Source organism: Zingiber officinale, chromosome 1A (genome assembly GCF_018446385.1).
Source record: "Zingiber officinale cultivar Zhangliang chromosome 1A, Zo_v1.1, whole genome shotgun sequence".
Taxonomy (NCBI): Eukaryota; Viridiplantae; Streptophyta; class Magnoliopsida; order Zingiberales; family Zingiberaceae; genus Zingiber; species Zingiber officinale.
The window spans coordinates 141,927,814-141,954,321 of NC_055987.1; the positions used below are offsets into that span (position 1 = coordinate 141,927,814).

At 36.9% G+C, this 26,508-nt stretch overlaps 4 protein-coding genes across 4 annotated transcripts; all 4 read right to left on the bottom strand.

The window, feature by feature from the left end:
* Positions 1 to 10,067: 10,067 nt before the first annotated feature.
* LOC122010505 (transcription factor MYBS3-like) lies at positions 10,068 to 11,180 on the bottom strand. Its single transcript, XM_042567043.1, has 3 exons — positions 10,909 to 11,180; positions 10,633 to 10,829; positions 10,068 to 10,552 (listed from the first exon to the last, which is right to left on the bottom strand). The coding sequence occupies exons 1-3, from the start codon at positions 11,138 to 11,140 to the stop codon at positions 10,268 to 10,270; spliced, it is 714 nt and encodes a 237-aa protein (XP_042422977.1). The 5' UTR covers positions 11,141 to 11,180; the 3' UTR covers positions 10,068 to 10,267.
* A 1,263-nt stretch (positions 11,181 to 12,443) lies between these two features.
* Positions 12,444 to 19,305, bottom strand: LOC122036496 (30S ribosomal protein S20, chloroplastic-like). Its single transcript, XM_042595833.1, has 3 exons — positions 19,047 to 19,305; positions 18,777 to 18,949; positions 12,444 to 12,820 (listed from the first exon to the last, which is right to left on the bottom strand). The coding sequence occupies exons 1-3, from the start codon at positions 19,216 to 19,218 to the stop codon at positions 12,596 to 12,598; spliced, it is 570 nt and encodes a 189-aa protein (XP_042451767.1). The 5' UTR covers positions 19,219 to 19,305; the 3' UTR covers positions 12,444 to 12,595.
* A 494-nt stretch (positions 19,306 to 19,799) lies between these two features.
* On the bottom strand, positions 19,800 to 22,790 carry LOC122036504 (multiprotein-bridging factor 1b-like). The gene is made up of 4 exons (XM_042595846.1): positions 22,537 to 22,790; positions 22,355 to 22,438; positions 20,255 to 20,337; positions 19,800 to 20,139 (listed from the first exon to the last, which is right to left on the bottom strand). The coding sequence occupies exons 1-4, from the start codon at positions 22,676 to 22,678 to the stop codon at positions 20,020 to 20,022; spliced, it is 429 nt and encodes a 142-aa protein (XP_042451780.1). The 5' UTR covers positions 22,679 to 22,790; the 3' UTR covers positions 19,800 to 20,019.
* A 416-nt stretch (positions 22,791 to 23,206) lies between these two features.
* LOC122036488 (putative SNAP25 homologous protein SNAP30) lies at positions 23,207 to 24,348 on the bottom strand. Its single transcript, XM_042595821.1, has 5 exons — positions 24,010 to 24,348; positions 23,829 to 23,922; positions 23,637 to 23,755; positions 23,448 to 23,545; positions 23,207 to 23,363 (listed from the first exon to the last, which is right to left on the bottom strand). Exons 1-5 carry the CDS (start codon positions 24,346 to 24,348, stop codon positions 23,264 to 23,266), a joined length of 750 nt encoding a protein of 249 aa, XP_042451755.1. The 3' UTR covers positions 23,207 to 23,263.
* Positions 24,349 to 26,508: the final 2,160 nt, after the last annotated feature.

A 26,508-nucleotide genomic window follows, 5' to 3' on the forward strand; every position in this document is an offset into this window, starting at 1 on the left:
CATCGGAATTTGATGAAATAAATTTCTATGCATTCGTATCATTGTCCTGATCGTAAATATATCTATAAAAATAATTTTTACCAAATATTTTTATTTTTGGAATTTTTTAATTCCAATTTGACCTAATTTGGTATTAAAAATTTGAATCACTTAAAATATTATTTAAAAAATATGTTTGGTGACATATTTACGATCAGGGCAACGATACGAACGCATAGAAACTTGTTTCATCAAATTCCGATGTCTATAGGTCAAGATATAAGCTTTCAGACACTAATTTACAACCGTTCACTACACAACACCTTTTTAGCTAATAGCAACCTATATATGTATTAAAAAATATATACCTAGAGACATCAGAATTTGATGAAACAAATTTCTATGCGTTCGTATCATTGTCATGATCGTAAATATATCCATAAAAATATTTTTTACCAAATATTTTTATTTTTGGAATTTTTTAATTCCAATTTGACCTAATTTGGTATTAAAAATTTGAATCACTTAAAATATTATTTAAAAAATATGTTTTGTGACATATTTACGATCAGGGCAATGATACAAACGCATAGAAACTTGTTTCATCAAATTTTGATGTCTCTAGGTCAAGATATAAGCTTTCGATCTTTGATTTAATTTTTTTAAATTATTTTAAGTTTTGGGACGAATCCTGGATTCGTCCCAAAATTTGGGACGAATCTAGAGATTCGTCCCAAAAATTTAAATATCTTTTAAAAAAAAAACCAAATGGGACGCCTTATATACGGACCTAGAGATATCGGAATTTGATGAAATAAATTTCTATGCATTCGTATCATTGTCCTGATCGTAAATATATCCATAAAAATATTTTTACCAAATATTTTTATTTTTGGAATTTTTTAATTCCAATTTGACCTAATTTGGTATTAAAAATTTGAATCAATTAAAATATTATTTAAAAAATATGTTTGGTGACATATTTACGATCAGGGCAACGATACGAACGCATAGAAACTTGTTTCATCAAATTCCGATATCTATAGGTCAAGATATAAGCTTTCAGACACTAATTTACAACCGTTCACTACACAACACCTTTTTAGTTAATAGCAACCTATATATGTATTAAAAAATATATACCTAGAGACATCAGAATTTGATGAAACAAATTTCTATGCGTTCGTATCATTGTCCTGATCGTAAATATATCCATAAAAATATTTTTTACCAAATATTTTTATTTTTGGAATTTTTTAATTCCAATTTGACCTAATTTGGTATTAAAAATTTGAATCACTTAAAATATTATTTAAAAAATATGTTTTGTGATATATTTACGTTCAGGGAAACGATACGAACGCATAGAAACTTGTTTCATCAAATTCCGATATCTCTAGGTCAAGATATAAGCTTTTGGTCTTTGATTTAATTTATTTTAAATTAATTTAAGTTTTGGGACGAATCTTGGATTCGTCCCAAAATTTGGGACGAATCCAGAAATTCGTCCAAATTTTAGGGACGAAATTGGGAACAAAAAATATTTGTTCCTAAAAACCCTAGATCTAATTCCCAACCCGATTCTTTTTCCCTTCTCTCTTTTCTTTCCTCTCTCTCCCCCGTTCCCCTTCTTCCCATCTGCGATTTCCAGGTTTCGGCCACATCTCCGACCGATGACGGCGTGATCTACGACGATCGGCGGTGGAAGGTTTTCGTTTGGTATGCAAAACGCTCTCAGATCTCTCTCTCTCGTCGCCGCCGGTCCCCGGCCGCCGCCATCGCCGCCGGTCCCCGGCCGCCGCCGCCGGTTGTCGGTTGTCGGTCTCCTCCCGTCGGTAGCCTCTGCCTGGCCTCCGGCAGTCCGCTGCCTGGCCGGCGTGTGGCTGCCCGCTGCCAGGCGATGGCTGGACGGCGTATGGCTACCGCTGTGCACCATTTTGGCAGTTGGCTGGACTGTTTATGGCTGCCGGAATTTGACCATTTTATCAGTTGTTTAAGTTAATATTCAAATATTACTGTCTGAATTGATAATGTTCTTTTGTGCAGGTCTCATTTTGGCGTGATCTCAGTGTAGTTGAAGACATATTTGTTGACTTCTTTTCGGTATTCTTAAGTTCTTTATTATGCATTTACTTTATATATAAAGTTAGCTTTAAATAATTTTATTATAGTTGATTAATTGCGTTCCGTCTTTTTGATTAGCTGTTGTTTTTTGTTTTGTCCTCAATGATAAGATTTATCTATAGTAACTTTTAATAATGTTTAACTAAACAGTTGAATTCAGGTAAAATGCAGAATGAGCGAAGTTGGATGTATAACAAAAATTTGTCTAATTGTCAGGGGTTAACTCCTGAGTTTATCACTGGATTGAGGTAATTTTTAAATTTTGCATCTACTCAAGTTATTCATATGAAATTGTCAACTAGTTAACACAATGAAATGAACAATTATTTTAAACATCCTTTAGTTTACATTAAATATCAACCAAAGACAAAACTATAAATTCAGCAAATTAAAATGAAAAATAAAGTTAACTAAGTGAGAAAATTTAAACCCTAATATCATACTTCACAATATCTCTCTCTCTTTTTCTCTATATGATGTGTCAATTATATTAGGTTGTATCGTAGTTACGATACATGTACTTAGCTTCAAAATAATTCTTATAATTTTATTTACCGTTGTTATGACATGGATGATTCATATCGTTGGTAAATATGACTTTTATTATAATTAGGGCTTTTATTAGAATGTTTAAGGAATTTCATATTTATGTTTTGTTTCCAATTATTCTTTTTACATGGCCATATCGTATAATATTTACAATCTTTCTTGTTAGACATGATCTAGTTTATTTGTTTGTTGTTATGTAGGCAAAGGAGATTTGATGGGGATCAAAGATTTTGTGGCACATGAAGATGACTATATGTATTCTTAGTGTTGTTGGTTGGATGATGGATTTATAAAACATTGGGTTGTTGAACTTTGTATCATATTTTCTAGTAGCTTGAACAAGATGGATATTGTAAACTTTGTTGCAAACTTTATACTTCTTGAATTATGAGTTGATCGATGTGTTGAATGTTAAATTTGTATGTGTTGAATGTTAAATTAGGATGTGTTGAATGCATATTATTTGTTATTTGAATTTGGTTTGTATGTATTTGGATTGTATTGTAGAAAGAAAATGAAGCTGGGAAAAATTATTTGAAATAGGGACTAATTTGGCAACGAAAATTATTTGTCCCAATTCTATCGTAATTTGGGACAAAATTATTTTCGTCCCAGAATTCGTCCCAGATTTTGGGACGAATTTTGGGACGAATCCACAAAATTCGTCCCAAATTTCGTCCCAGAATCTGGGACGAATTTGGATTCGTCCAAGAATCTGGGACGAATCCACAAATTTCGTCCCAGAATTTGGGACGAATTCTGGGACGAAAATTTATCTTGTGTGCAAGGAACTTGGCAAGTTTTTGTTGCGAAATTCGTTGCCAGTTTTGCAACAAATTTATTATTCGTTGCAAAATTAGGAACAAAGATGGCAACAAAAATAATTTTGTCACCGAATTTGTCCCCAAATTCGTTGTAATATTAGGGACAAACTTGGCAACAAAATATAATTTGTCACCGAATTCGTCCCCAAATTTGTTGCAAAAATCAAGACAATTTTGGCGGAAAATTTATGTAAATTCGTCCCTAAATTTGTTCTTAGGTTTGCAACAAAAACAGTTTTCGTTGCAAATTTCTATACTTTTTTGCAACGAATTTGGGGACGAAAATTTTTTTCGTCCCCAAATTTGCAACAATCCATAATTCGTTCCAAAAGTTGGCATCAACCATTTTGGGACGAAAAAATTTTCGTCCCAAATTTTGTCGCAAAAATTTTTGCAACGAATTTTTTTTCAAAATTCGTCCCCAATTTTGTCCCGAAATCCTTTATTTTTTGTAGTGAATTTAAATTTTCTAATTAGGGAGCTGAATTTTAATGAATTTTTCTAATCAAAATTTATCAAAATCACAGTATTTATGATTATAATTTTATCGATTTTTATTTTGATTTATTCGATTTAAAGGATTTTAAAATTTAACTTTAACCGAATTTACCCTATTTTTTTAGAAAAAAATTAAAATTCTAAAACAATTAAACTAAATTTTTAATTTTCATCAATTTGGTCCGTTTGTTCTATTTAACTAAATTTTTATTTTACCAGAGAAAAAATAGGGAGAAATAATATTAATAAATTAAAAAAATTAAATTTAAAATATTAAAATAATATAAATTTATAATTATCTAATAAATTTCTTTCTTGTTTATAAACATTTAAAACGGATTTTTTTTTGTGTAAAATTTTATAAATAGATTTTTTTGATAAATATAATTTCCTCTCATATTTTATTTATTATTTATAGTTATTTTTTTAAAAATTATTTATAAATTTATCTCAAATTTATTTTAAATTCCATCTTACTATATATATATATATATATATATATATATATATATAATGGATTAGTAATTTCTAACAAATTCGTCATTGATTTATCTGTTAGTATTAGCCCTAGTATCAATTATGAGATGATTACAAATGACTCATTTTATATCATATATCATTATTAATAAAAAGCAAAGTTGGTTATTATATTTATTTCAGTTGGGTGCCAATTGAATAAGTATAATAATGTCCTTAGCTAGTAGGTTCTTATCTACAACATATCAATTGGTTGAATTGATAATGAGATATTGTAGATATACATGGAACACTACTCTTAACTATTCCTAGCCAAGCATTAATATACAAGGACAATATTAATACGTTGAGACTAGCATGTAGGTCAACGGATAACTTAATCTCACAAGTCATGGATATAAGATATCAGGTTGACACATGGGTATATATTAGAGAATATATACTGAATGACCCGCCATGAGAATGTTTCATGGATTGTTATATGAATGTCATAAACATTCTTATGTGACTATTAGTATGAATAGTCCTTAGACCTGAAGTCACTATGGCTCCCTACATAAGGAGTTCTGTACTTTGGTATCGGCAAACGTCACTTGTAACAAGGTGGACAATAAAGTCGATCACTGGGTATGTAATGAATTATGCGGAGGGATGTGAGTGATGTAGATGGGATCTATCCCTTCCATATGACGGAAGCGATATATGTGGGCTCCTTGATTAGTAGAGCACAATAATGCATGACCATGCTTAAATGAGTCAATATGAGATATTGAGCTTATTTGATTGAGTGTGTATACTTAGAGATCAAGAAACACAAAGATTGATAAGAGGATGACATGTTCTATGCCTCATTGATCAATCTAGATATCAAAGATAGAAGGATTGAGTCATACAAGATAATAGACACGGAAAGGTTAGGTCAGATCTCGATATTCTTGTCACTTGGGTAGCAATGATGCATTGCTAGATGTCACTCATTGCTTATGTTTCTAAAATGGTTTTAGATACATTGTCAACGTTACGAGAGCCTATTGGGTCACACACAAAGAACATGTTGATTTGGAGATGGATTATGGGGTTAAGTTTAATCCAAATTATACATATTGAGTTAGACTCGAATGAATTCAGATTAGACTTATTGAGTAATAGGTTAGACTCATTGGTTTATTGGGTTAATGGCTTATTGGGTTAATAGTTAATCTAATATTCTAAATCCAACTCGTTAAGATTAATGAATATTAATAGAGATTAATATATCATTAATTAAAAGGAAGATCAAGAGACAAAAATATTTTGTATTCATTGGATGAATACAAAAGTCATTTATAAAAGTAACCTTTAGGTGAAGTAACATTTTTGGTAAAATAACCTTTTTGGTGAAGTAATCTATTTGGTAAAGTAACCTTTTTATGAAGTCACCTTATATAGATGAAGTGACATTTTGGGTGATTATGCTCTTCTTGGTTTTTGCTCTTCTTCCTTCTTCCTTCTTCCGCTCTTAGCCAAAAAACTTCCACAAGAGGTTGCTAGCACAACCTTTGGTTGTTTCTTTCTCCATTTCGTGAGTTCGTGAGACGGACGGAGAACGTGTTCGTGTGGATACCATAGAGGTGCGGACGTGTTGATCGTGCTAAGACCTACATCCTAAAGAAACATTGTTATCAGGATTGTGAAGGGCATACAGCAAAGGTATATATGTTTTAACAAAACTTAGTATATGGTTTCCTTAGCATGAATCTTCTGGATAGGAGAATATTTTTCCACTGCACTTTTTGGCGTGTTTAGCGCTATAGTTCCTTACATTATCAAACTTTACATATATTTTAATTCCATCTTATAAATCAAGTCTTATTTCCTTATATGAAGTATACTAAAAAAATATACAACATTTTATCGAACCTTAGATAAGTTTTCAATAGTTTCAAAATTACCAAATTATATATCCATTTTTCATTTTATCCCTATCAATTGACTGATTTTTTATCAGTCGAATCGATTTTACTTTGTACCGAAACGTCAAAATTTTAAGAAAATCAAACAATTGTTTTTTTTTATCAAAATCAATTTTAGGCAAAATCAGTTGATAGAGCAAACGATCTCAGATTGACATGAAACTAGTTCCTATGTGTTCGGCTACCTCTTCTAATTATATTTATATCCTCAAACGTCGATTTGACTTAATATATTAAGAATGGTGATTTTTTAAACACAAATATATTTGAAAAAAAATCATTTATGTTCAAAAAATCATTGCTCTCAATATATTATATCAAATTAATATTTGAGAGTATGGATATAATTAAGAGAGGTAGACAAACATATAGAAACTAGTTTCATATTAATCCGAGATCATTTAGTCCATCAGTCAGTTTTGTCAAAAACTGGCTGATGGATCAAATAACCAAATTGACATAAAACTAGATTCTATGTGTTTGTCTACTTCTTCTGATTATATTTATGCCTTCAAATACTAGTTTGACCCAAAATCGACTGATGGACTAAATGACTTTGAATTAACATGAAACTAGTTCCTATGTGTTCGTCTACTTCTCCTAATTATATCCAATTCCTCAACATCATTTTGACTCAATATATTGAGAGCAATGATTTTTTTAAAACATGAATATATTTAAAAAATTTAATTCATGTTTAAAAAATTATTTCTCTCAGTATATCAATATATTGGGTCAAATTGATGTTTGAGGATATGGATATAATCAGAAGAGGTAGATGAACACATGGAACTAGTTTCATATCAATCTGAGATCATTTGGTCCATCAATCAGTTTTGGGCAAAATTAATTGATGGACCAAATAACCTCGGATCGACATGAAACTAGTTCATATATGTTCGTCTACTTCTCTTAATTATATTCATACCCTCAAATATCAATTTAATCCAATATATTGAGAGTAATAATTTTTTTTACATAAATTAAATTTTTCAAATATTTTTATGTTCAAAAAATCATTGCTCTTAATATATTAGGTCAAATTAATGTTTAAGATCATGGATATAATCAAGAGAGATAGACGATACTTCAAACTGAAATTTGAGGGAATGGATATAATCAAGAGAGGTAGATGAACATATAGGAACTAGTTTCATATCTATCCTAGGTTATTTGGTCCATCAACCAATTTTGGACAAAATCAACTAATGACCTCGGATTGACATGAAACTAGTTCTTATGTATTTGTCTACCTCTCTTGATTATATCTATGTCCTCAAATACTAAATTGACCCAAAATATTGAGAGCAATAATTTTTTGTACATGAATTAAATTTTTTAAACATATTCATGTTCAAAAAATCACTGCTCTTAATATATTGAGTCAAATTAATGTTTGAAAGCATGGATATAATCAGAAGAGGTAGCCGAACCATAGAAACTAGTTTCGTATCAATTCCAGGTCATTTGGTTTATCAACCAATTCTATCTAAATTTGACTTTGATTTGAAGGAAAAAAAGTAAATCAGTCGACTAATAAAAAAATTTGTCACAAAATTGATTTGACTGATAAAAAATCACATCTGGAGGTGTCACATGATTCACCTGGATTTGCGCACCCACGCGTAAGAGATAGACTCTCCCCATGCGTTTACTCACATCCTCAATGCATATGAATCAATATAAACCAACCTATTTGCCTTGGAGCTCTCAATGTGGGACAAAAGTCTCATTCACAATGGAGCTCCATGCCTCTTCCACCTCTTCTCCATTCACAAATCTCCAACACAAAGCAACAATTTTACCATTGCACCAAGGCTCCCCTTCAATTTGGTTATTTTAGAAAATTATTTTTTAAAAAAAATATTAATTATTTCAGATAATTTGATTCGATTTTTGTTGTAGAAATCTTAATTCGATTAATCTGAATAAATCGGATTGAACCGGAGCTACACCATTGTGGTATTGATTTTTGAAAACTAATATCACAGTTTGGTTAATTCTGTTTTCGACCGAATTAATTGATGTTCTATTAGTTTGATTTTTTTTTTATTTTTGTTAAAAAGATCAGTTAGTTGGATTAGTTCAAAAAAAAAATTTGGTTTGTTCTGTTTGGATTTAACGGTTTGGTCGGTTCAATTTTGAATTGATTCCTCGACCCTAGCTATGGTTTCGTAGTTGATATAATAGTTATAATAGTTACAATATAAATATTATTGAATAAGAAAAATATGTGTTGTAGCAGTTATAAAATCGTAATTGCTTTAATAGTGTAGCAAGTTTCGTAGCTACTATAATATAATAAATTGATATCCAAATGTGAATAAAAATTTGTGTTATAATAATTATGAAACCCTATAATATTATAGTAGCTATGCATTTGTAGCTGCTATAAATATTATTCAACATGTCAAATTTAAATCTATCTCTAATACTATTTTAATGTGGGTGGCAGAGAGATATTGAGGATAACTTTATCATTTGTAAGGGAGCCATGAGTGGATAACTTTGGCAAAGTGTCATACAATAATTTCATGATCATGTCCATTGGTGACGACCATTACTCATCATCAATTACTATAAGGTAGAAATTTACGATGATAAAAGGTGATTTGTTCGTCTAGCATCTCTATCAATTTATTTTTAAATCAACACGGAAGAGATAAATTACGAATGATTATTAGGACCTCGCATGGTGGGAGCTTTGTGCATCGGGCTGTCTTTTTTTTTTTATTAGCCTTGGATAATTGAATAACACATGGGGAGACGAACATCCGATTACTAGCCGGGATTTGATCCCCAGATCTTATGATGACCACACCACCATTTACTAGTCAATTGTCCATCCTGAGGGACGGTAAGATGGAAATTCGTTGCACAACATGTGGAGGTGGAGCTACTACTTGGCATCTCCACAACACACCAAACCACTCCTTGTGGTGGTCGTTCATCCATCAACATCTTCAAAAAAGGGAGCCTTCCTACTTTCCAAATCCTCTCACACTTGCTACTTGTCTCCTTCCATCCATTCATCTTGAGATACAAGACTTGCAGCAGAACCAAACAGACAATAATCAGGCCTGAAAACGAGCTTGTTCCCAGTAAATAGATATTCATTGATTTTCAATTAAGTATTGAGTTTCAGTACTATTGTTCTTTTCTTTAGTAAGTAAACATGAGTTCTCATGAAATGATTAACAAAGATAAGGGAAGATCAAGGGCAATCAGATGCGGCCTTACTGGTTCTCCATGCAGGAAACAATGAGAGCCCACCAACTCCAAGAAAAGTTGGTAGGTAAATCATGATTGGTGTACTATATTGTCTTATTATCACCTTATCTTCCAATATAGAATATGATGCCCCTCAAACCTTCATGGATAAGTCAAATGATGTGGCTTCCTATCCACCATTTACTGAATTTGTGTTTTATCTTTCCTTGGTTTCAAAATCTTTTCAGGATATCAAATAAAAATTCTCCTTTTGCCAGTTTATAGTTCAGTTCCGCTATAGTTTTGTGAACAAATATTAGTCATTTTTTGATAAGCACTCTCACAGTTCAGTGACTTTTTGATCCAATCGCAAGAATATTGCAACAGTAGTAGAAAAAGTTTGAGCAAAATAGGTTCTTTGTAACTATACATAAATATAGGAACTCTGAGATCATCAACAACAAAAATAAGTTCCCTCGATAATTTTCCACACAAACAATACTACTTATCATTTCAAAAAATGAAAAAGGAAAAACATTCATCTCCTTATCTGCAAGTATTGAATTAATCTAAAAGATCCAAAGGGGCCTTGTGTCAGTAACACTGACTAAGCTTCCATCTTTGTTGCAGTTTGCAGCATTCATGAAAATCCATTTAAGTAACTCTTATGGTACCAAAACATAGATTTCCAGTTGATGAGTTCTTCTGGTTCAACTTTGAGCTGGAAATTCTAAGCTCCAAATCGATATTTGAGAGCTGCCCATTGACCCTTTCAATCAGGCCAGCAGATGAGGGCAGATGGTCTGTTTCCTGCTCTTGGATCGATGAACTCAGATCTACTTTTGCAGTCTCAGAAGCATTTTGTTTTGCCATGGTAAGAGATAACAAGACTGGCTTGTAAGGATCAGTGTGTAGAACTGCCTTCTCACAAGTTGCAACCTGAAATGTAATGAGATGAAGAGTTGGATTGTAACTAGAACATGGCAAATGCAACGAAAAGCATAGATTGGTTGCATTACCACATCGAAGAGACTCGATCGGCGCTTCTTTTTGTTGAGGCTGTTTTGTCTCAGGAAGTACTTTTGAGCATGGCTTGCCACTTGTGTGGGAGTTCTTGTGTTGACAAAATTCCTCGAGATGCCTCTCCAATCTCCTTTTCCAAGCTTCTCAAGTCCTACAAGAAACTGCCTGTGCTCTTCCTCAGTCCATGAAACTCCTATCCATCACAAACACTGTTCTATGACAGTTGAAGATCACTAGCAATTCAAGCTCAAACAAAAACAATAATGGCTCACCCTTCTTCCTTTCTTGTTTTCTGAAACCAAGACCATCAGACAGATACCCATTAGTCGTCTTCTCAGTGGTTTCATCGACTGGGCCAAGAGAAGATGCGGATGAAGAAAACGAAGAGGAAGGAGCAAAAGGATGAGAGCAGGAGAGACACTCCATGCTGAAGCTTTTCTTGAGTGGCGAAGAAGCCATATGAAGCTGAACCCCAAATAGCTTCACTCCACCTCCTCCAGCCATGCCTCTTTGCCCATACAAGTCCTAGAGTTGTGGCCATATATATTATATAAACCTAATGCTTGTTGTTTGGTCTAATGGGAGCATTGATGGTAAAATTATTGTCATGTGATCCGGTGACACGGATTCGAATTGTAAAAATAGATTTTTACCATGCAGAATAAGATTACATGTAATAAATCTTTTCTTGACAGTATTAATGAGAGTTTCATGCCCTAAAGATATAAAAGAGGTTGTATTTGAAATGTTGTTTTGCTTTTGTCAATCATCTTTCTCAAGTGTTTTTCTTTTGATAATCCAAGTATCTAAAGTTTATAATCTGACTAATCCTCGAGCTGACTGATCTGGCCCGATGGAAGTTTTTCAGCGTCCATCAAAATAAATCGGAAAGTACAGATGAGTAGTGAAAGGTCTAACGTCATAATTTTTTCAAACTCCCCAAATATAATATGTCATAAGTGAAATTTGAACTCTCATTGCCTAGAGAGCTTATCCCATGAACCCATCTTTTGCCATCGCATCCTATCCCTGGGGGCTGATTCTCAAGTGCTTTGATATCGTAATGATTTGGATAAATCTATTTGGTGCCATTAGGTTAATTGCTTCCATTAGCACCAACATTAATGCTTAACACTTTCCTATGATAATACGAATCAAACATGCCCCCGTAGGTTAAAGTGGATCTATTTGATTTAACTAATGAATTTAGTAGAACTTCATCCAGTTCAATTACCAATTTAATTTTATCTTATGATAAAATTAAACTTATTAAATCTTCAACACGATAAAACATAGATAAAATTTCCTTTAAAATTCGAAGATATCACACACTTTAATAAACCTTAACCAAAATAAATGAATATATAAATCTAGCTAAAACTAGATCAAAATTTAAAAGTTGGATCAATTTAATTCAGTTTGAACGCTGAATTTGTCTTCAAATGTTAATTTCTAAATATTATTCGTAAAATATGAGTTTTGGGGGAAATGTATTTAAAAATAATATGCTAAAGAAAATCGTTATAATGTATACTTGCCCAACATAATTCTCAATAGTATACGATTTACCATTAAGAAATCAGCTTGCTTTAAATTGTTCCAGAATGAAATTTACTGTATTATGCTTAGTGACAGCAGAAAGAGATCACTGATCGCCCTGGAGATGGTTTGGCAGTATCAATGAAAGCTCATGAAAAGTGGTTATGAGAACTCAGTATCAAAAAATAAAGGTTCTTTGTTCAATGATAAAGGAAACAGAATTCTTTAAATGGAATTAAAATTTTTATGTGGTTATGAGAGCTCAGGATTAGGATTAATCTCTTCTTCCAGTTGTTTCTGTTTAGTTGTACACGGGATGGTAAAGCTTAAGCCAACTCAAAACATTCTTCACAAAGAAAATAACAACTACAACAAAAGATTGACCTTTCAGAAAACGTTCATACTCCAAACTCCAAAACATTAGCTAGCTGCAGCTGGTACGTACCAGCCATGATGAATTTCCACTGCTTTCTTCCGCCTTGAAAGCCTAGACTTGCGACGATCCCCAGTATTTCTGTGTAAAGTGCCTACCCTAACAGCTTTGTCGATCACAGAAAAGGCCTCTGCGATGAGTTTTTCAATTGGGAGTAGCTCCTCGGATTGTGCATCACTTTTCTTCCTCAGCTCATCGAGGGATTCCAGCACCTAAAAAAGAAAAAAGAAATCAATTTTTTTGAGTTATAATTGTTTCTCCTCACTGTATGCAATGACAATTTACATGAGATGGCCACTACGTGCAAAAGAACACTGAATGATTTACAATTTACCGTCCAAAGCTAAAAGTTACAGCACCGAATAATCAAACTGTAAACGATGCCAAATACCTTCTCTATTAGTCAATTACATGAGACAGCATCGACTGATTCGATGGTGGTGTTGCACCTAGGTGATCATTTTTGTCAGTGTTTATAATGGCATGCATTTACCGTATCACCTATAATTTCAGTGACACTGAAAATTACGCCTGCAAGATGCCCACCAAAGTCAGAATCGAGTCTGAAATAAGTCCAGACACAAGGTACCCAAACCACATTTAACAAGCACGTATCCTTAGTGAAGATCAGATTAAGGGTTTTAACGGGACACATACAGAAAATGTTTAGTAGTATTACAAGATGGCAACAGATTCACTATGCAACTGTTTCTTTTTGTTTGTTTGGTATAGTGTTGCTTTATTAAGCCAACGCATACATTCAGAACATTTTTTTAGTTATCTGATCTTTGAGATAATTAATTCTTGAAAGTTAAAATACATCTCACAACTTTGATGGTTTCAAAAGTTTTGTACTGCAAATAATACTAATATACAATGCATTGACCTGCCCTGACTCAAAAATGGTAAATTAATGTTTCAACAGGCAAACATTTTCCCAATCCCACTAGTTATATTACATATTTTAGACAATCAGCTGAACAATTGCCCTGCACATTGGCATAAAATTATCCCCACAAATTTTATGTTCCACTAAGATATTAATGGCTAACTTGTCACCAGATGATCATCAACTGATGCTCTAACCAGTTAATGCCTTTATAATTCATAAATTAGGGTTTACTATGTCTTTGAATGTTGATTAGTGATTATTATGAGAAAGGGCAAGGCAAGCATGAAGAGAGGTATTGAAAGAATATGTTTTCACTACTTAAGAATAATGATACAAGGTGTATTTATATATATCATAAAGAGATAAAGATAAGGAAACATATACAAATAAGCCCCCTCAAGATGGTGGGCTCATAGAGACACCAATCTTGGAACAAAGGAGACGAAGTCGAGCACTAGGAAGTGGTTTCATCAACGCATCAGCCAACTGGTCAGACGACGAGACATGAGAGACACGAACTTTACCACTCTTAACCAGTTCACGAACAAAATGATAATCCAAAGCAATGTGCTTCATGTGTGAGTGAAACACTAGATTTGCACAGAGATACGTAGCTCCAATGTTATCGCAATAGATAGAGGCTGCAAAGGCCACAGTGTCCACACCAAGTTCATTAAGAAAAGATCGAACCCATTGTAGTTCTGCAGTAGTAGAGGCAATGACACGATATTCAGCCTCAATAGACGACCGAGCAATAAAACCCTGCTTTTTGGAGCTCCAAGAAATTGGGTTGGAACCTAGGAACACAATAGAAGTACCAATGGACGTGCGATCATCAATATCACCAGCCCAATCTGCATCACAGTAGGCATGCAAAGAGGGAGAGGAGTGTCGCCGAAGAATCAGATTATAAGAGTGTGTACCATTAAGATAGCGCAGCAGACGCTTAACAGCCCAGTGAAGAGATGAGGGAGCATGCATAAACTGAAACAGTTTATTAACAGCAAAGGCAATATCTGGTTAAGTAAAAGAGAGATATTGCAGATTACTAATTGTTTGGCGATATAAAGTAGCGTCCGTAGGAGGGGAGCCATCAGAGAGGTGCAGAGATGCGGACATGGCCATAGGCGTTTGAACAGGTTTCGAATTCGCCATGTCGGTTTTAGTAAGAATATCAAGCAGATATTTCTTCTAAGAGAGACAAAAGCCCCCTGGAGAGGAAACAACTTCAACACCTAGAAAATAAGATAAAGTTCCCATATCTTTAATAGAGAACCGAACACCCAGCTGATTAATGAATCCCTGAAGGGCATCAGCATTATTCCCTGTAAGAATCAGATCATCGACATAGGCAAGTAGATACACAGTGATACCTCCAGAGTAGAAAATAAATAACGACGTATCAGCAAGAGAGGTCGTGAAGCCAACACTAATTAAAAATGATGAAGTGCAGTGTACCAAGTGTGTGGTGCCTGCTTAAGACCATAACTTGCTTTGTTCAATTTGCAAAATAAGATGGAAAATTAGAGTCAACAAACCTGAGCGGCTGAGTCATATAAACACAGTCACCTAACTGACCCTGAAGAAATGCATTATTCACATCCATCTAACAAAGAGCCCACCCTTTGAAAACAGCAAGGGACAAGAGAAAGCGGACAATAGTGGGTTTTGCCACAGGACTGAAAGTGTCAGTGTAATCAAGACTTGGGCGCTGATGGAATCCCTTAGCAACTAGACGAGCCTTGTAGCGGTCAACAGAGCCATCAAACTTTCGCTTAAGCCAAAACACCCACTTACAACCAATGACATTCTGATTGATATCAGACGGAACAAGATCCCAAGTTCCATTACGAAGGAGAGCATCGAACTCCTCAGACATGGCCGCACACCAGCGGGGATCCTTGAGAGCCACAGTATGTGTTGTAGGTTCAGACAGAGTAGTGTCAATGATAGCGGTGAGACCAAAGCGAGGATGAGGCTTGAAGACATTGTTTTTGGAATGTATCACCATAGGATGGGTGTTAGTGCTAGGAGCGGGCTGAATTGGAGGAGTAGGTGCGGGTGGAGCTATTGCTGCGGCTGGCACGGCAGGCGAAGGTTTAGCAAGGAGAGGTTCAGCAGTTGGAGATTCGGTAGGGACTGGCCGGTGAACAACCGGTGATACGAGGCATGGGTTAAAGGAGGAAATAGGTGAAGAATCAGCAACACGGGAATCCTCCAGAGGCATACTATGCAGTGCTTCAGGAAAGAGTCCAGCACTAAAACCACCACTAGCAAAAGGAAACTCAGACTCGACAAAAATCACATTACGAGAGATAAATTTTTCCAAAAGAGAAGTCATAGCACAAATAGACACTGCGTAAGAGAGTAACCAAGGAAGACACAGGGTGAAGAACGGTGTGCAAATTTATGTTTAGAGAAGCATAGGGACAAGGCTAGGGGTAACAGAGACAACCAAAAATACGTAAGTTTGGAGAGATTTGGCATGGAGGCAAAGAGACACTCAAAGGAAGATTTATAGGAAAGATTGTGTTTAGGTAATCGATTAATAAGATAGGTGGCAGTGGCAAAGGCAAAAGGCCAGAACTGAGTAGGAACAGATGTCTGATGAAGAAGCGCAAGACTGGTTTTGACAATATGGCAATGACCGCGTTCAGAGAAACCATTGTGTTCAGGAGTACGAGGAGTGGTCAGGTGAGAGATTCCGTGCAAACTAAGAAATTCTTTGAGTGCAAGAAACTCTCCACCATTATCAGTATATAAGGTGAGGATAGGACGATTAAACCATTTCTCAACAAGAGACTTAAAACATCATAATACAAAAAGGACATCCGATTTGCATTTTAAGGGATATAACCAAATACATTTACTATGATGATCAACAAATATAACATAATATTTATATCCATCACATGAGAGAACCGGAGAAGTCCAAACATCAGAAAATATTAGATCAAGCGGAAATTGCGAAGAGAGCAATGAGTCATGAAAAGGTAATTTATGACTCTTATTGCATTGACAAGAATTACAATAAAAATGACGAACTGAAGAAGCAGAGCAAGACAACGATTTAGACACGACTAACTGACGTAAGACTTGAGCAGACGGATGACCCAGACGACTATGCCAAACAGGAAGAGAAATGACAGAAGAAGAAAGCGCCAGTGGTAGAGAGAAATGGACGCAGACCAAAAATAGACATTGTCTTTAAGTTAGACCTTGATGGAGAATAGCCCCCATACGAGGATCCTTCACCTGAAAACCAGAGGAAGAGAAAATAACAATGACATCATTAGTTTTACAGAGTTGGGAGACGGACAAAAGGTTCTTATTAATTGATGGAACACAAAGGGCATTGGGAAACTTCAAAGAAGGGGTAGAGGGTGGTAAGAGACAACCTGTGTGAGTAATAGGAAGTCCAACGCCATCACCAACAACAACACCATCAGAACCAACATATGGAGCATGCAGAGAGAGGTTTGAGAGGTCAAAAGTCACATGATGGGTAGCGCCAAAGTCAATGATCCAATCAGACGAAGAGGGTGATGTCATAGTGTATGCAGCTGCCAACGAAGTAGACGGTCCATCGATAGCACGATATGAGCCAGTGAGAGGCATAGGGGTGGGAGCAGGTTGATACAAAAAATCAGGGCAGCGTCGAGCAGAATGACCTTGATGACTACACAACTGACAACGTCCAAGATAGGGACGTGAGACACACTGAACAACGCCCTACGTTAGAGAGTGCGGCTGCTGCTGCAGTTGAGAGGACCATGGACCAATGGGATGAGCACCATTGGGTGGATGAGCCGCAACAGGTGGATAAGGTTGTCCGCGTGAAGAGGGCGAAACAGGGTGAGCGGTTGCCAGGAGAGTGATTTGTGTATCCCTACGAGCAGCAAGATGAGCTTCATGATTGAGGAGCTTCTCATGGAGTTCCTCAAACAAGATTGCAGTGTCTCGAGAATGGCATGTGCGAGTTCCTTATAGTCATCATCAAGACCATGAAGAACTTTGATGGTGAGATCTTCAATGTCAAGAGGAGCATTCATGAGCGCCAATTCATCAAACTTAGATTTGATAAACTACATAAATTCAGTGATAGATTGAGAGCCTTTAACTGGATTGCGAAATTGTGTTTTGAGTTGTGTAATACGACCATGAGAGGGTGTGCCATAAGTGAAAGCAAGAGTGTTCCAGGCATCACAAGATGTGCGAGCAGCAATGAACGGAATTAAGGATGGAGAAAGAGATCCAATAATAACATTTGGTATAAGTTGATCTTGACAGATCCAAGCATGATATGCAAGATTAGGAGTCTGAATACCGTCGACGGTATGTAGTTTGTCTGGACAGGGGTGAGAACCATCAACAAAGCCAGGTAGATCATGACCAGTGAGGAGGGTCGTGAACTGTAGATGCCATGAAAGATAGTTGGATGAAGTCAGCTTCAAGGGCGCATGAGCAGCAACATTGAAGGAGATCGGGGCAGTCGCAGGTGCAGCCATAGTAGCAATTGCTTGAGAGAGAGGGTAGGCGGCAACAACGGAGACGGCGACGGAGATGACAACTACTACTAGGCGTGGATAGAGTTAGGGTTTGTGGCGTAGGCCTGAGGCTCTGATACCATGAAGAGAGGTATTGAAAGAATATGTTTTCACTACTTAAGAATAATGATACAAGGTGTATTTATATACATCATAAAGAGATAAAGATAAGGAAACATATACAAAGATAAGGAAACATATAAAAAGATATCCTAATATTTATGCACCATATATTCCAAGATATCCTAATAATTGCAAGATATCCATATATTCCAAGATATCCATATAAAGCAATCCAACCCCTTCCATAGTTTTCTCTAGTGAGTTAGCATTCAAATATGTCAGAGATTTGAGTAAGAAATGGAAAAGACAGTCAGTGTTTGATGAGTTCATTTTGCTGCAATGTGAAACTATTAACTGCAAGTAGTGAAATTTGCCTCAAGAAACCTTTCCGAGGAAGTACACAGGCCCTTAAACATGCAACATTCTATGACCAAGCTAACAGAGAGCATCATCAAAAATGGATTAATCCAAGAAAACATACGGCAATATGAGGAGAGCATCCAAGGAAAAAAAAAACTGCGAACGAGGGAACTGTAGTAGCAAGCTAAATTAGAAGTAAAGAAAACGAATATAGTCGCAGTAATACGATCCTTCATTCAATGTCGGATTTCATTGAAAACAGCACATAAAGTAAACAACACCATTCAAGTAAAGCAACAGATGGACCTTTTTCATTCGAGTCCGGATCTCGGATTTTCGGGCCTTGTTGTAGATCCGGCGCTTCTCGCCCTGACGAGCCCTCTTGGTCGCGGAGTCGTATTTCTTAGGCACCGCCTCGCAGACAACAGTGGGCCTCCCCGGCGGAGGCGCCCTGCGTTTCTCCACCGCGCTCAGAAGGCCTTGGGGACGATCACCGCAACCCTAAAAACCGTCAATCTCACTCGAACAAAGAAATACCAGAGATTCAGTGTAGCAAGGCGAAGAGAAAAAAGTTACCGGGAGGGAAAGCGGCGAGGGAGAGAGTAGAGGCGAAGGCGAGGGGGCACTTGGAGCGGCGTATAGACGTGCCGGCGCTTCTGCTGGTGATTAGGAAGGAGGAAGGGCAGGGTTGGAGCTTGTAAGGAAGAATAAGGCACGAAGAAGAAGCAGCAGCAGCCACCGCGGCCATGGCTTTCGTTCTGCTTTGCTTCCCTTACCAAAACGTCCCCTTGGTATCTTATTCTCTTATCTATCTACAAATTGCAGCATTTCATGTGGATAAAGAGGCACAAGAACACAATCAATCGCACCCGTCCAATCTGGAGATCGTGGCCAATGGACGACAGTGTTTTAAACCCGAATCTGCAAATGAACCAAGGATTCCGCCGGTTCGTGATTTTAATCATCTTACGTTGTGTTTACTCACCAAATAAAATAAAAATAAAATGGTTAATATTTATAATTCCGCCTTTAATTTTTCCCATTTATTTTGGCTGGGAAATAAAGAAAATATAATGTAAAATATCTAATAACCATAAGCAAACAATTAATATTTGATTCCATGCATGTAAATCAGAAAAAAAAAATTAAAAAAAAATCATTTACATATTATTTATTCATAAGACTAGCACGCGGCAATCAACCGTTCCAAATGCTTATTTATTCTCAAGATGTAACGGAGTTATCATATGCACACTTTCAAAGCAGTAGAGAATGTTCTGGAATACCATTAACTCCAAAAGAGCATCAAAGCCAAATAAAAGAAGAAAATGAAGGCAAGAAGAAAATACTAACAGTCATTACTTGATCAACGCAATTTGAAACTTGGGTCGTCATAATACTCACTGGCAACGGTACCGAATGCCAAGACACTTGGACATCACATGCATTTGACAAACGAAATAGAAGATGAACAACTACATGCAGCATATTACACACCCTCCTCGTAGACTTCTGATCACAGGTTGGATGCTGCTGGGCTGGGCATCCGTTATTTTTTGCCTCGGAGTTTTGTCCCGAGCACCCTTTCCAGTTTGGTAATGATCTGTTGATTTGGAATAGCCTTCCCGGACTCATAGTCTTGGATAATTTGGGGTTTCTCATTGATTAGCTGACACAAATAGGAATGACTCAGTTAGAAATGATAGAAACATTAAACTGATGTTTTGCATCGGTTCTAACCTGCCTTTGTAGAAATGGTGGCTTGCTTCGCAAAGAGAGCATACCTGTGCAAGTTGAGCCTGGGTCAACTTCTTGGCCAGACGAGCTTGCATGATGTTCTTCTTCAGTTCAGTCGACACACGCTCATCTTGTTGAATAGGAAAAAAAAGGTCAGGAGCCGGAATTGGGTCATGACAATAACAGTAGAATTCAATAATGTAACAGAATGAATGAGGAATCACTAACAAATCTCCACATGAAAAACCAACCAACTACTGACTTGAGACTAGATTTCTGGAATGTCATTATTACTCATATTTACTTTTTTATTTAGAAACAAAACTATTATCGAACGAATGAAGATCTCACAGATACAGACTGAAACGTTGTGCAGTAGCGCATCTTACATCTATAATGGATTGTTTACTTGGGTGAACTGAATGAATTAATAGAATAAGGAAAAGAAACACAGTAAAGCTCATAGGAGGTCATTTTTATATCCAAAGCCTATCAAACTAAGTAAACAAGCAATATACATTCATCCAAATCTTGTCAGCGACCCATTTGAATTTCAATGAGGACCAATATAAATCAACTTCCGGAACAATTTCACTAATCCAGGATGATCATTTTTCTTTGTATATGATAAATCAACTTCCGGAGCAATTTCACTAATCCAGGATGATCATTTTTCTTTGTATATGATAAATCAACTTCTGGTACAATTTGACTATCTGGGAAACCCCATATGTGTGTATAAAGTACATAAGCCACAGGAAAAAGCAAGCATATAATGAAATTATACCAGAAAAAAGTGGAATGCCTATTATTGAAAACATTGGTTAGCCACTAACAGTATAGAAAATCCCTGACAAACTGTATGTGTTTTATAGGAGGATCTAATGCTGATAGCAAACAAAGGAAGTGGGAAAACTTAATGGAAGTCAAGCTTATATGCTGTGACCAGCTATTGTTCGCATGATCCATACACTACCATGATGATCCAACAACTTAGGTTAACCCTAATCATTGCATGGACACAATGCCACACTTTAGTTGACTTACAGAATGAATGAAAACACAAAAAGTTAAGTTTCATGTGGAACTGAAGCATGCCTTTGAAACTAGTACAAGACTATTCAAAATGTTTTTAAGGTGGTGAATCAACATGAAAGTCCATTGATAGAAGAAAAAAAAGGAAGAAAAAAAATCAAAACCAAGATAAAGAATTAATGATTGTTTGATGTTAAAAATTTTACTTAGCTAAATACTCCTAAGCTGTAACTATGCAATTAAAACTTGCAAGTTTATGGGTTAGAAGAACAGACGAATGGTGCTGCCAAAAAGTTGCTTGTAAGTTTCAATTAGAGACTTAGAACCTGACAAATTCAAAATTATAATATCATGTCCGATTACATAAACTTTATAACCAATAATGACATGTTTGAAAATTTTAATCATTTCCACTATCCACGCATGCATCCAATTGTAAATCAGGAAATGAATTACTTGAATGGCTAAAAAGATGAAAAGAGGTCATCCACAGTTTAGATTCTACCCTTGAAAAATATCTTTAACTTCTATGTTACATACTGACTAGAATTTATGATTGAGGTTCCTCTAATAGAGGAAGGAAATGGATATGATTAATCAAACACAAATTAAACGCAAAAAAGTGAAGCGTACATGGGACAGTTGAGATTTTATTGCGCAGAACAAAGAACTTGAAGATTTCTCTTCCATAATCTAGAAAATGATCTTGAACATTACATTCATTCATGCTTATATGCTGTGGCCAGCTATGGCTCGCATGATCCTTTGACAGAGAAGACCAATATCTCTGCCCATTCAGGGCTTGGATTGCTTGACAAAGCTTGTAAAGATGCTAAATGACAATGGAAAGTTTGAAAAGCGAAACGAGTGCACAGTGAACCAAGACGAAACAAAAAAGAAATTGACAATCAGTATGGTTCCCCCACAATCTAATAAACTGCAGTCGATTATGTCCATCCAAGCCCAATTCTCGAGAGACCGACAACTATGGAAAGCTGGTTTCCAGCTACCAACGAAATCCTAATTATCCAACTTATAAATGAAGAAAAACATAAAAACCAGAATAAAAACAAGCCACTTCCGAAGACAAAGATCAAACATTAAAAACTCACGAGAAAGATTCTCTGTTTCATCGTCAAGTTTCCTCGTGTTCAGGGACGTGCCGCTAGAAGCAGCTTTGTTCGTACCAGCATTAGCTGCAAAATAACGTCCAAAAAAATTACCAAAACTCAAAAAAACCAATTAGTAAGGTCAGATGGATCTCAGCATCTCGTTCCCGCGAAGGGAAGCATACACTTCTTGACGGTCTCGATCTCAGCACCGCTTCGACGGGCGGCGTTGACGGCCTTCTCGTCCTTCTTTGCCGCAGCGGTGGGAGCCTTCTTGCGAATCACGACGGGCTCCCAATCCTGGGTGAACGGTCCAGTCCCGGACATCGATCCAATCTTCGCTCTTGCGAGCTCCTGAGAATGATTAGGGTGGAGCGGAAAAGGCAGGAAGGGTCGACGAAAAGGCGACTCGTAAAGATTCTAGGAATGGATACGTTCTTATCGTCCCGTGACTTATTGGTCTTGGATATTTATTGGGCCTCCGATAAATAACGCAGGGCCCAGAACAGACTTTCTTTCACCCCGCCATTTCTCTCCTGCGCCGACTCCGCCGACGCCGACGTCTCCCCCTGATCCACCAAACTCCGCTCCCCGTCCCATCCAGGCGTTTCTTTGATCCCCACTCCACCCTCCTGCTTTGCTTCTTAATTATCTATAAGATCCAAATTTTCATTCATAAACATTTCGATTCATCCAGTTTTTCAAACTACTATTCTTTCTCCTCGAAGCTCTGTTTTCAATCGATATCGAATCAGCTTTCGAAACATCAAGCTGCAAAAATAAAATTACACAAGGAAAAGCATTCCAGTGATACAAAACGAGATGTTATCGCACACCAAACCAAAGAGGCTCGAGTTCGAGATAATACAGAAATCTCCAGAAAAAATATAAAATAATAATAATATTTGAAACCTATTTCCCTAGTATCTTTCGAGCACGTTGATTAGCTCCTTTCACTCGAGAATTGAGCTCATCCACATCATCCTGCAACCCATCCAAAGCCTTGTTTTGTCTGTGTCATGCACACTCCATTAGCAAACAAAAGCTTGGGACAGGAAGAAGAAGAAGAAGACAAACTCTGAAATATATCTCTAACCTTTCGATCTCAGAACCCATGTCGACAGCCATGCCCTTCAGCTGCCCCAGGACATCGCTTAGATCATCAAGCCCATCGTCTTGTTTAGACTTTTCAATCTACAACAAAGACAGGCCTATTAATCCAACAGCGTTCCACGGCTGGAGAGCCACTTTCATGTGGAAATTGGAATCGAGTGAAACCACAAACCTGAACTTTGTCCATTGCCGATGTGGGTTCAGCATACTCTCGTGGTTTTGATTGTCCCTTTCCATTGGAAGACAAGCCTAACTTGTCCCGTTGTTCCTTGGTCGCCTTCGATGAATTATCTGAGCATTGAACTGACAACTTAAGAGCAAAGATCGAATGAAAGAATTCAAAGTCGAGTGCTGAATTAAGTACCTGCTGTGACTGCAGGGCCCTTGATCTCTTTGGTCTTTTTTGGCTTCCATGGCATCGAGAAAAAGCCCCCAAGGCTCCCTAGCAGTGACTCGCCCTACAAAACAAACATTCAAACAGTCTGTCTTAAGGCGGGAAATAGAAGTGTATGGTGATTGATGGCAATGCGAAGCAAAGAGGATACTCGACTAAGATCCTTATCGATGGTGACACAAATTTCATGCGTTCGGTTGATCTGATCTCCTTGTTGATGCAGCATAGTGAGCGTGTTGGACGCATCTTCCTTTATGATCTCCGCAATCTTGAGACAATCGTTAACTTTGCTTGTTGTTTCTTCGGCCTTGTAAGCGGCATACTTCTCGAGTTCCTGCACGGATTGGTTCTCGAACCCGCCGGTGTCGCTGAAGTCATTCTTGTACTTGTTTCTAGCATCCTTGGAAGGAGGTTTATAAAGTTCAGTATCTGAATCGGAATCAAAAGGATCGGCTGCGCGACCTTGCTTTGGAACTTTAGAGACTGGCATTTTGATCGGGTTGAATTTGAGAAAATTCGATATAAAAGAGGAGTAAGAAAAAAAATAGAATGTGGTGGAAAAAGAGGTCTTGCCTCCTCCCCTCTTCCACTTTATCCTCTTCCTCTGGCAATTGGATTTATAACAGAGAAGAAGGAAGAAGCATTGACTTGTTCAAGCCATTTTTTATGGAGGAAGAGTAAAATAGATGGCAAAATTGGGTATCAACTAATAAGAGACGTTGACAAAGTCGTAACAAATGGATTTGGTTTCCGTAAAATTTATGGATAAAATAGATTAATGCATCTTCCATATCCAATTGGTTTACTTCAATAATATGGGTTGGTGTAGTTGATATTTGCTTGAATATTTATTTTAAAAGGTTTTGAAGTTAATCTTCAGCATGTACAAAATGGCATAATACTTAATCGCTTAAGATGGGTGATATCACTTTTACTCTAAATTTTATTTTTCTTCCACTATTATTATTTTTTCTCTAGTATAACACGATATTTTTATCATTAGTCAAAGAGATGCAATACAGTTTTGCTCAATTTTGATTCATGCAATTGAACAAGTTAATTTGCTTAAACTATGCTGAACATATTTAGTTGGCTTCACAGATTCTATTCCTCGGATGAAAAATCTTGAGTGTTAACTGCCGTGCGAGAAGTTGAAGTTCCTCGCACTTCAATGTATCTTAAAAATTTTAATAAGATGATTGATCCTATTCGAAAGTCGATGAGATGAAAAATTGAGGATGTGACACTCTTATTAATCATCTGTTGATTCCACTCAGACCTGCAATACAGATTATGTCAGTGCTGATCCAGGAAAGGAGTCCCCAACGTTGGCCCTCCAACGCTCAAATCAGTCACCGGCGATGAAGTAGAAAGCGGAACAAAATGAACAATAGCGAAAAGTGTCTATTGCGGCTTGCATACCTCTGCCGATGCTTGGACCCCTTTTATATTGATCTCCTATAGCATGTGTGCACGCTTCCCGAGATGAGCACACTTCCCAAAGTTTTTCTGAAAAGACTTGTCAGTAAAGTGTCTCTGACACAGTACCCTAATGGGCCGAGCATATCTCTGAAGTAACAGTGGAAGTTTCCGTCGTACGATCTTCTGGTTGCCCATGCCCGATGTCAGCGGCACTTGTTGGAACCCCAAGGTTGTTTTAATGTGATCAACCAAGTTAGGTTAAGTCCTGTGGTGTGTTAACCTTGTGTCTAAGTGTGCAGGAGCTTAGGAACACAAGAAGTCGAGCAAAAGACGCAGCTAGCGAGAAAGACGGCACGGGAGAGAGCCGACGGGCTCGGTACGTCCGAGGGATGAGGTGCTGCGGAAGAATACGCAGGCGGACGAGAAGTAAGCGTGCGACGTTTCCGAGGGACGAGAAGCTGGAGCGGAAGGTTGCTCGAGAAGGCCGAATTTGGGTTTGGGTGAGCCTTATTTCGGTTGGTCGAAATCACCCAAGCGAGCGAAACTGGAGCGGAAGATCCGGACCAAGGCGAGCTAAACCGGAGCAAAAGGCCCGGACTAAAAAGGTCATTGGGGTTGACTTTGAGGTCCTAGCGCTCAGATCCATTCCGAGCACCCAGAAGTTCGGACGCCTGGAACCCTTCCGGGCGCTCGGAATGTGACTTTGACCAGATCGCTTTTGACCGCGATCCGTTGCGAAGAGGATAAAACTTTATCCTCCTCTAGGCGCCAGGTACCCTTCCAGGCGCCCCGACCAAGGCTATAAATACAGTCTTAGTCCAGAATCTTTTCAATCAACAGGCAATTATAATACAACACTTGTGCGCTCTTCATTATTAGTTTAGCTTCTCATTTTGTGCTTTCACTACTGTAAAAGGCTTCTCCGCCTAAAGGAGATACTTAGTGTGTTTACTTTCTTAGATTAACAACCTCCCCAGTTGTAACCAAGTAAAAGTTGTGAGTCTCTTCTTTTAGCTTATTTCTTTATTTCAATTTATGCAAGTGTTCTTTTAAAAAGTCCAAGAAGGGTGTTTTTTTTTTATTATGCAGGGTTATTCAACCCCTCTTCTAGCCGGCCAAATGATCCCAACAAGTGGTATCAGAGCCAGGACACTTCAGGAGGACTAACCGCCGATCAAAGCAAAAATGATGGTCGGACCAAGCATATACTCGCCGAAGTTCAAGGGGG